An 11,251-nucleotide genomic window follows, 5' to 3' on the forward strand; every position below is an offset into this window, starting at 1 on the left:
TTTAAAAATAAATCTCTCTCTCTCGCTCTCCTTATTAAATTATTCAATTATATTTTTCTCTCTACTTACTCTGTCTGTCTAATAACTCTTTCTAAAATCTCATGTCACTCAAGAATGTGGACATCTTAAGTGAGAGTGAAGGAATAGTTATTTGTTTATTTAAAACTTCAAAATCAAGCATTTTCTTCTCATTAAAACTTGGGAAACAAAATTTATACTTGCAACTTCGACTAAATTTGGCAGTTCATCAAAATGGAAATGTCAAATATGATATAATACAAATATCACAGGTCCTAAACACATCTATACAGCACAAGGCATTTAAGAAAAAAAAAATAGGAAAGAAAAATACACACAAGATCAACTCTGGAGTGTGAATCAATTTGATGTACAATACATGAGATAAAATGATCAAGGGCTACATTCGGTAGGACACATTAGCTTCGCGGGCATATGCATGTCTCCGGTCAACTGGACAAGGATTCACACGACGCGATATAGTGAGAGTTAATTTATAAAGAATGGAGCATCGACAAAAATCTACAACGACCTCAAACTCTGTCAAATGAAAAAACAAGCGGGCACCAAGACAAACGAAGCCTCTCAAGCATCGCCTTTTCACCTCTTCACTTCTGCACCACTAGGTAAGAGGATTTTCCATACCTTGACAATGCGGATCAAAGGATACGAGACGATGGATTGCCAACGAGCCTGCATTGTTCTGGAAGTAGCGAGCAGAGCACCTGCCCGTTGACTGGAAACAGCTCACCATCAATGCCACATCCATTGTGTGTGTGCTTCCCAGGTTTAATTTTAACGGACTTCACCTGCATATAGCAGAATCCAGGTCAACTCAATCATAGCAAAGCAGTACCTGCTGCACTCGTTCAAGTAAGTTTCACAAACCATTTTATTAATGGTTATTGTAAAATTATAGCCGGAACATCGACCCTATGGCAGCTTATTAGAGTGAACTTAAAAATATGACAAATATAGCTTGTCAAAATATCCGGACAAGTTGCCCAAAATATAGGCATCAAAACCAATGATATACCTATGAACAAGTTGCCCAAAAATTGTAAACGGACTGTTAAGTGAACAAAGAAGATAAGTACATGTTATATTTGTATAATATTTAAGTTTGGGCTAAAAAGTCTCAATGTGGTGAAGTTAAAGCCATAATTAAAGAATGATCCTTATTCTAAGAACCCCCTAGCACGCAAGAGAGACATATACTTAATAATCTTTCTAGTTTTTAGCATGTAAATTCATTTTTTTTTTCAGTTTGTTTCATTGCATCTATCATGTGGGGATACGTGGTTGTGCAACTATTGAGATGCTTCTTTACCTTAATATATTCGACATATGGCAAGGAAAGGTGACTGCCCATCTGCAGACGCAAAAAGAATCTCAGCAGCTTAAATCGTCCGCCTCCACGAACCAGTAAAAGGTCCAAGGTATTGTCATCATGCTCGGCCTTGGGCGCCACAACCTGCGCACTCTGGACGGATTTACACGAATGATTGCAAACAAGGACAGCTAGATATTGACCTTTAGCAACCACCCAATTCTCTTCCAGATTGGGGGTGATTTCCTTTTTCTCCACAGCTTCGCTGCCCTCAGGCGGCCCTGGCAATTCAATAGGTTGTTCGTCCCAGTTAGGCTCCGAATCCCATCGAGGCTCAGCATCCCAAATTGGACCAGGGTCTGACAATGTCGAAGAGATATCTTCTTTATCATACGTCGCATTGCCCCAGGAACTTCTAGTGGGATTACTTATGGTAATTGTACCAGCCCAGCCTTTATCCGTCCTCAACTTGGATCTCGTCCTCGGCCAGTTTGGAGTAACAGAATGTGGCGGCTGAGGGTGAATGACTTCTGGCTCGGCTGTTGCGTTGCTTCTACCAGCTGAGAGTCGTTTCGACTTTGGATCTATTGCTCGCACATAGTCTGATGGCTCAGTGGTACTGCAGGTCATGTCAAAATCATTTCCAGACATTCGGCTTGGGGTCATTATTGAATCGATACTTGATAAGCTGGAGGCCCGAGGAAGACCTTCCTTTCCTGATTTACGCATGATATCAGTGTAGAGCTCTGACATGTCAACGATTTCATGGCCATCCGAAGCTTTTCCATCTCCAGAGACAATTCGTGCTGGAAGATATTCCACTTCATAATTGTACTTGGGCAAGCAGAAAAATTTGAGAAAACCAGCAACAAAATAGCGCAAAGGGCCGAACCGCTTCTGGAATTTCTCGGAGAACTCCAATACTACAGCAAGTACAGAAAAGACGGGACTCAAAATTAAGATGGGTCAGTTAAAGAACTGGGATAAAGGAAACAAAATGCGTTTAAAGATCATCAGAAAGTCATTCCAATTTTTAGAAAAGAAGGAAATAACAAATAAATAATAAGAGTAAAAACGAAACATAAATAATCATAAACTTAGCAACTTTACTGGGGGGGGGGGGGACTTGGATTTCATGCACTTCAGAATTTCTAATTAATATTATAAACAGAAAACAAGGCTTCTAGGACTACTATTAAAGCAAAAACTTTCTCAGGAATGGTGAGAGGGATACAATATAATTGAATCAAATATGGTAAGGCAGGAAAGCCCAACAAAAGGCAGATAAATGCTCCTTTCATCAGTTCTCAATTAGACATAGTGATCGGAATTCTAGAACAATGATTTAACTTGAGGTTCTTGGATGAAGTTAAGAACTATTTCGAAGATTACCCTGTGATGTAATGTAACTAACAAGAGTAACTAGACATAAGTATAAGAATCCATGTAAACTTCCCCAAACTAAGTACTGTACCAGATAATGAACTGTTCAGCCAAATGTCACAACCAAACAAGACCTTGAAAATTTTAATCGGAGTCTTATCTTCAGTAGCAGAGAGTCTAACAACACCAAGAGATAATGCAACGAAACAATGTGAAGCTGATATAGAACAGCCTCTCCCTACCCCCTCAACTTTCTTCTTTTCACTCGTCTATTATTTCCTCTCCGTTTTCTCAAATTAAAACCACGCGGAGCAAATATACAATTTTCAGTTCAATCACAATTCTCTTGCATTAATATCCAATCACTCAACCATCAGATACAGAGTCATTTGGCTTACCTACAACAATCTCAAACTACATTCAATTTAAGAAGACCTAAAAATGATACCGCAGGCGAAACATGGTAGCTGACTGAATACGTTTTCAATACAACAAAAAAAGGAAGCAAGGACCAGGGTTTAAATTTGTGTATAATATAAATCTGCCACATCATAAGTCCAATCCAATACTCCCTCCGTCCCATTCAAGATGACCACCTTTCCTTTATAGTTTGTCCCACTCGAGATGTCAAATTTCTATATTTGGAAATAAATATCTTTCTCCTCTCTCTTTATTAAAACAATTCAATCACTTTTTCCACTTTACTTTATCACACTCAACTACTCTATATAAATTCCCGTGCCATTTTGAATGGGACGGAGGGAGTATATTTCAAGAAATTTTCTGGAATATCATGCTTGGGACCCAGGGGGGGGGCATTGTTCTAGAAAGTTTCCGTTTAGACTTCTGTATATCCAGGATCAAGCACTAAAAACTACGTAAGAGAACAATCAGACTCAACTAATGTAAAGTAGGTAAGAAAGCATCAATCACTCTATAGAATTATAGACAACGACAACCTTCAACCATTGTCTTTAAAAAATGGATATTACTGTTGTTAAATGTTGCAAATAAAATAGAAAAGGAGGGAAAAAAACATTCATGTTAGAGAAATCATGGCAATTCTTAAAATGAGGACGAATTAAGTAGAACTGCTAAATTACCATCACTAATAAAACCAAAGTATGTAACAGTCATCCCAAAGTGAATAGCTCCAGTATGGATCCACTTCACAGCAAAAACATCAGTTGCAGTAAGACCGCCCTGAAATCCACCAGAAAAAAAACTTAGAGATATGAACCTTGCTGACTATAGAAATGCTACAGAATGATACAAAGACATCCACATTAACTCAGCATTAAAAATTGTCAACATTTTACATATGAAAATAGTTTGGATCTCGCTAAGAACGCAAAGGAAAAGTCGTTCAGTAATTCAAGTTTTGAGGACTAGAAAGAAGGGATTACAGGGAAGTGTATTTCTATGCAATAGACATTCTTTCTAATGATGATGCTATCATGCATCATATTGTACTTTTATAGGTGGAGTCGACCACACAATAGTTTTGAATTAGGACATTTTGTCTAGTAACCGACATATATATTCCCTCCGTCCCACCAAAATATGAAACATTTGCTTTTCGACACTAGATTTTATATAGTGTTGTTTTTTGAGTTAAGTGGAGAGAGAATAAAGTAAGAGAGAAAAGGAAGAGACGACGTTGTTTCCATTTTAGGAAATGTGTCCTCTTTAATGGGACAACCCAAAAAGGAAAACATTTCATTTTTCATGGGCCAGAGAGAGTATGAAATAACACTTCTATTGCAATGGAAATAATGAAATGAAGACTCTCCCTACTTCGGTACTTCAGAAAAGAGCAAAATAATGTAAGGGGTCCGAAAAAATAACAACCTTAACAATTGTAATTGCTGCAGATATGGGATCTCTGGCTCCAAGTATCGTCCAAACTAAAGAATTATCAGACCCAGCAGGTATGATTCCAATTGGGATTGAAATTGCTTCTTTCTGGTTCTCTCTACTAAGTAATCCATTCAAAACCTGCACCATGGAGATGCCCATCAGTCACATATACTAAGAAAGAACATGCAAAACAAAATATACACCCAAACTCCAGAACATGTCGGAAAGGAGAATTAACCAGTATCACATTGGACCACATGACCTAAAATCTCTGACACCATACGAGTAAACCAATGGTAAAACACAAAGCTAATGAATTTGCAAAAAAAATGTACAAGAAAAATGTAACAGTAACGAACACATTCATATATGCTGAAAAACACCAACTGAAATGCATGAAAACCTACAACCATTATTAATACATGACCGAATTATGGCTGTTCCGCAAACTATCGTTTCTTAAATATCACCAGACAGGTCTAGAAAATTGCACGCTCCAACTTGTGTGTCAACTTAAAAATTGTTTTAGAACTTTTTTTGTATTTACATCAAGGAAGAAAGTGTTTATTTCACAAGTGCACCAATGACATCAACCCAAATTTCAAAAAAGTCCAATAATAAATACTTTGAAGCAATGACACAACAGGATCGCTTCATAAGAGAGTTATCCTTGTCCGAGGAGTACAAACGGACAAGAAGTAAGTGATTGTGTAAACCTCATTTATGATTCCGTCTCCTCCTACGCATATAATACCTACAGGGAGTAAAAGTTAAGATGACAATAGTACAGACGAGTATAATTGCAGTACGTAACTGTTAACATAAAACAAAAGCAAGATGTACCATCAGGACATGTAGTGAAATCAACACTGGCTGCAAGCTTTCTAGCATGACCTGCCGATGTTGTTTTGACAACCTCTAACTCAAATCCCGCAAGCTGCATTTTAGCCCATCAGAAGAAAAAGGCAGTTATATGAGATATGGAAAAAGTGAAGATATGGCAGCTAGCCAAGTAGCTAAGAGAAAAGTAAACAGGTATCAGCAGTTGACCACACAACATATTTAACCTTAAAATTCATCTCCACAGCTTTTTAAAACAGTGTTTCCTGGAACCTCTAATCCACCTCGGTTAAAATGCCGGAGATGATAAAATGGACTTGAGCACGGTGGTATGCAAACCCGTTTTACAGGATGCATGTCGGAGCATCCTGGTATAGACTACTGCATGGGTGGAAAGTGGAAACAGCTTTCCAGGCAAGAAAACTTCCTTACGCTCCGCTAAATTCACTCAATTAAACTACCAAATTGCTATCTATTTCTTTTCCAAGAAGAACCGATCATCATATTTGAAAAAAACTTCTCAAGATTATCAGAAAGGAGATCTCCATGTATGAAGCATGAAAAAGAGGAAAGTTAAGAAACTAAATAGGAAATAAGGGGAGAAGAAATGGTCCATGAGCTGAATTTATATTATTTAGGTGCGTGAGCCTTGACTGTTTATAAAATGTGCCATGAGCTAATTGTATCCTGTTGGAAAACTCAGCAACCTGCTGCCAGATGCCCCTTGAACAACTATGTCTATGAATCTATGACCAAATATACGGTGTTGTTGAGCACAACCAAGCTGAACATGGCAAAGATTATTTTGGTTCCTTTATTATCAAGCCATGTGAGCTTATCCAGCTTTGATCGAGCTTAAACAAGCTTTTAATATATATATTGTATACAGTAGTAGATTATTTACAAAGCAGGATAAATATTCAAAAGAATCTATGGCTTTCTTCTAATAAATATGTTTAGTTATATATTGGTCATAAGTGCAAGTATACAAAATACCTTTAAGTATCCAATTAGTACATCTACAGTTACGAAATTCACGAGCCAACAAACCAAATATTCCCAAACTTGTGACTGGTTAGTTTGTTTGATCAAATCTCACTGGATGATCTCAGGTGAGCTTTCATGAATCGACAACTGAATTGCTCACAAGTAACTTGGCTGATTTTGTACGCTACTAAAAGCTATGTTCAAAGTACAACAAAAACAAAATAAAATAAGAAGCGGAAAGCACCATAAACAAACTTACTTTAAATATAGGTTCTACCAATGTATTGAAAACTTTGCTTGAACGGCCATGACCAGAACGAGGGTTTAAAATGACAAGCATTTTGGGTGGACTTTTACATCTAATATATGACTCGGGTGGAAACTCATTGAAAATTGAATCCAAATTCTGCTTCTTAGAAGCCATAGGGTGAGGCAAGCAATTCACATAGCATTTCTGATCTGCAAAGGCATTGACCCACTGGATTGCATCCTCAGGGGTGGAAGCAAAAAATCGGAAGTCCTTCCGACTTCTCCCACTTTTCATCAAAAAGCATGAACCCTTTCTAAGTGGATATGAATGGACAGTAAAATGTCTGAGCCCCACACAGTAGGACAACTGCCAAATTTAAGAAGAAATCAGGAACAAGAAACTGAATTAAAATTTAATCAGGAAAGAATTAGCTAAGATACAAAGGAATTACCGAAATCACATCATCCAGATGCAACATCTTAGAACCCCAAATCAGTGCCTTGCTTGTCAGTTTAGCATTAACTGCGTCTGAGTTGGAATTCTCCAAAGTTTGTAGCTCATAGTCCTTACTGGATTTAGTTTTGTCGAGGGAAAGTTTACCAGTGAACAGTTCATATCCAAGTAAATCAGATTTCTCATCTCCAACATCAATCCTGTGTTCTGTCCTCTTAGCCCCATTTGGATCATCATTGCCGACACTGAGTTCTCCACATTTTGTGGTCTTCCCTCTACTATTACGTTTTTCTGGAAAGACAATAGGTGATGTTTGTCGTGCCGTTGAAACTTGAGAACAAAGGCCGAGACGATGAAGTGACTGCTGAGTCGTCAGTCGCAAAGAACTATGCTTGGACAGACTCCCACTATTCTGCATATCGGCTCTCAAGCACAAAGAGATGGACAATAAAGAAAAAGGACATCTACTAATACAGAAGCTCCATGGTCGCATATAATCTAGAGTCCAATTAGGGATTGGCTGTAACCCAGCCTGCATTATTAAGCAGAAAATTTTCATTACCATCCAAACAAAATGAAAACTTTACAAGAAACCCATCTTAATTCAACAATTCCAAATTAAAAAATTAATAGCGACAGTGGATAAACATTTCCTGGTTATTCTAGCATAGCTGAATTACCTAGTCATACAATCTAGTGATTTAGTTGTTTAATTGTTTGTATATGCAACACATTAGCAACCACAAAATAATGTAAACATTTAAGACTGTGAAAATGATAAGTTATTAAGGATTAAAAGTCAAAAACAGCCTTGATTCTATCGTCATACTAAGATACGGCCATAAAGCATGACAAATAATTAGATTCATTACAGAAGAAATAACAGGATTTCAGTATAAATGAAGATGGGGATATCTCTATAAAAACAGTAGTAGAGCCATAATATGATACTTCAGACCGAACAAGATATTAGAAATATAATGGCAAGGTAATTTAATGTTTTAAGATCCCTTCAGATTCTTCGATTATCTTTGACTAAGGTTAAAGATATTGCATAATTCACAAGCACAAATCTCACCAGATAAGTTGAAGTATCAGAATAGATGCATTCAAAAATATAAACCTCAGAAAAGGAAGTCTTTGAGGAAAAATATCTGAAAGAAATGCAAAGAGATTAATAACGGGTGCAACAAAATAACAGCACTTGAAACAGATGAATTTAGTCTGAAAATGCGTTGATGATTTAGGAAAAACAGTACTAAAAAGAATTATCATCATCAAAGATTCATCCAAAACAAAAGTATCGCTTTTATACAGCAACTCAAGAACCTGAGCTCCAATCAAGGTAAAACTAGGCCACGACTAGGTAGTACATACGGAAGAACAAAGATCTTCTTGTAACTACATGAAGATGCATAATGTGCGTAAGCTCAGACAAAGATGTCCCTCGGTGCACCAAAATCACCATAGAGCTACACAATTTAATCAACACTATAACCTCATAGAGCAATTGCAAATTCTAGCTACATGATTTAATCAACACCGTAGAGCAATTGCAAATTTTGACTTATCAAACAATTTCTGAGAATCAGAAGAAAATACACTGAACCCTATTGACTACAGAGAGCAACCGGAGCGAAAACAGGAGCTGTAAAGAAATATAGCTATCTTTTCCTAGCTGAGTACAGTATCGATCATTCCAATTTCCAGTCCCCAACGGTAAAACCTCAATTGGATCACCGAAAAACAGAAGCTAGTCAATTATTAAAAAAAAATCCCCAAACGCAATTGACATTGAACTTGTTTACATAACTGGACGATTAAATAAAGCCGAGATTAAAAAATCAAAACGAATTTAGCCCAATCCACCCCCAAAATTATTCGATCAAGCCTATAAGCGCAAAAAATAATAAATTCCAGTTGAAACCTTCCTGCGTTAAGAAAAAAAAAAAAAGACTTGCCTTTTGTTTTTAGAGAAAGGTCACGGATTTCCCCCGGCGGCAGGCGGCGGGGGCGGCGGAGATCGGTGGTGGTTTGAATAAAAAGGATGGAGATACGAGCAGAACCCAGAGACTGGTTTTCTTGTCTTATTTCAATTCTCCTGGATATTTTGCTGCAGATTTATTTGTTTTACAAATTTCTTTTTATCGAATTCGTATTGAATAGTCAATCTAATCAAAGGTTCAAAATCCGAAGTAGTCAAGCCAGAAAAGGTCAATAGCAAAATAAAATAAATTAAAGTTCTTGTCTATCTAATTTTAAAATTATATCATAATTTTGACCTTTTTTTAATTATGCCATAGTTTATAATTTAGAGTAATTATGATATTTTTTTGACATACGAATAAAACATTCGACTATTTAAACGACGTCATTAATACATTTAGTTAATTTGCCTTTAGTTTTTACGTATGCATGAATTACGTGGATAAGCAGCCATGATGAAATTTAGCTATGAGAAAATTGAGAAAATTGTCAAAGCTATAATATAATTAGTCATTTTTTAAATTGTGGAATAGACCAAAATTTAATCAAATTTCATAAAAATTTTTATCCATTTAATTTACCCAAAACCAGAAACCACCCACCGTCGTTTATTAAAACATAGTCGCAAAATTAATGAAGTTGATTTGAATAAAATGGCAAAATTTAGTCATGGTAAAATTCTGGCTAGCTGGAAAAGAACAAAATAAATTCACATTTTTTTTATGGTCAAGCATAATTTCTCCATTATATCGAGTTAGGTTGTAAAAATGAGATTACAAATTAGGATTTTTGTTACATTCGTCTCTGCATTTATGCATTCTTGTATTATAAATTATGTTAGTATTACTTTTTTAAACTAAGAGCATCCGCAATGGTGCTTAGGCCAGGCTAATTTATCGGGTTAATTGGACTCGAAAGTTTTAATAATAATTTTAACAAATACTCCATCCGTCCCCAAAGAATATGCACTTTGGGGCAAACACGAGTTTTAATGTAAAATTGGTAAAGTAAGAGAGGGGTAGAGAGAAAAAGTAATTAAAGTATTGTTAGTAGAGAATGAGTCTCACCTCATCAGAGAGAAAAGACTTTCCAAAATTAGAAAGTGCATATTCTTGTGGAACGTACTAAAAAGGAAAGAGTGCATATTCTTGTGGGACGGAGGGAGTAGTACTTATATCTTGGCATGTTTGGTAGGGGTGATAACTCATCTAGGGATGAAAATCTATAAACAAAAATGTAATTTTTGTTCATAGATTTCCATTCCTAGATGAGTTATCACCTCTACCGGACTTGTTGATGTTTATACTCCATTTGGTCCATAAAAATATGGGTAATTGATATGACACAAGAACTAAGATAAAATTGATAAAGTAACAGAGAGGAGGAGAATGGTAGTTAAAGTAGTACTAGTGGATAGTAGGACCCACATTATTAGTAGTGTTTAATGGTGATATAAGTTGTAAATAAGTTGATGAGTAAAGGCCAAAATTGGTCATGAACATATGGTCATTTTACCTTTTTGGACATAAACATTATCTTTTGGATTTTTTGGTCCTGAACATATGAAAATTTGATCATTTTGGTCCTCCGTCAACATTTTCGTTAAAAACTAACGGTCAACGGGTTTAATCCCGATTTTGGCCAAATTAAACTTTTAATTCTGATTTTTTTAATCCCTAATTAATTCTCTAATTATTTTTATAAATATTCTTTTAAAACCCCCTTATTTCTTCCAATCCCAGAAACGGCGAACCCGTCGACTCCTCCGCCCAGCTCCCGTCGCCCTCACATCGACGACTGCAGGAGACAGATTACTACTCCCTCCATCACCGTCAGTCAAACTCTCTCTCTCTCTCTTAACCTCTCCTCTTCACCCACAAGAACAAATCCTCAATTCTGTCGACACAACCGAGAAGACTCCAAACCCACCGATGCCGTCGCCAAATCCTCACCCCTCGCCAGAATCGCTCCAAGCTGCCGGTGCTACGTCACCACTGTTCCGTCACCCAATTTCAGCGAGAACCCCCAAATTGTGCACCCTAGGTTTCGCTACCTTCTTCCCCATTTCACTCTCCACCGCCGGTCAGCTCGCCGATGGGGGGGAGGGGGGTCTCGTCCGCCAAAACAGCCCCGTCTCGGCTGTC

At 37.0% G+C, this 11,251-nt stretch overlaps 1 protein-coding gene across 3 annotated transcripts; it reads right to left on the minus strand.

Annotated features, from left to right (window-relative positions):
• Positions 1-225: 225 nt before the first annotated feature.
• On the minus strand, positions 226-9,221 carry LOC125221922 (sphingoid long-chain bases kinase 1-like). 3 transcript variants are annotated; one of them, XM_048124263.1, is made up of 11 exons: positions 9,083-9,221; positions 8,200-8,275; positions 7,120-7,653; positions 6,678-7,034; positions 5,435-5,528; positions 5,308-5,345; positions 4,583-4,729; positions 3,835-3,934; positions 1,349-2,271; positions 664-827; positions 226-471 (listed from the first exon to the last, which is right to left on the minus strand). In XM_048124263.1, exons 3-10 carry the CDS (start codon positions 7,612-7,614, stop codon positions 678-680), a joined length of 2,304 nt encoding a protein of 767 aa, XP_047980220.1. In that variant the 5' UTR covers positions 7,615-7,653; positions 8,200-8,275; positions 9,083-9,221; the 3' UTR covers positions 226-471; positions 664-677. The 3 variants fall into 3 exon arrangements, with proteins under 3 accessions (XP_047980220.1, XP_047980218.1, XP_047980219.1); XM_048124261.1 differs by having other exon boundaries at positions 226-827; XM_048124262.1 differs by lacking the exon at positions 8,200-8,275 and having other exon boundaries at positions 226-827.
• Between the last annotated feature and the right edge of the window lie 2,030 nt (positions 9,222-11,251).

Source organism: Salvia hispanica, chromosome 4 (genome assembly GCF_023119035.1).
Source record: "Salvia hispanica cultivar TCC Black 2014 chromosome 4, UniMelb_Shisp_WGS_1.0, whole genome shotgun sequence".
In the NCBI taxonomy this organism is placed as follows: Eukaryota; Viridiplantae; Streptophyta; class Magnoliopsida; order Lamiales; family Lamiaceae; genus Salvia; species Salvia hispanica.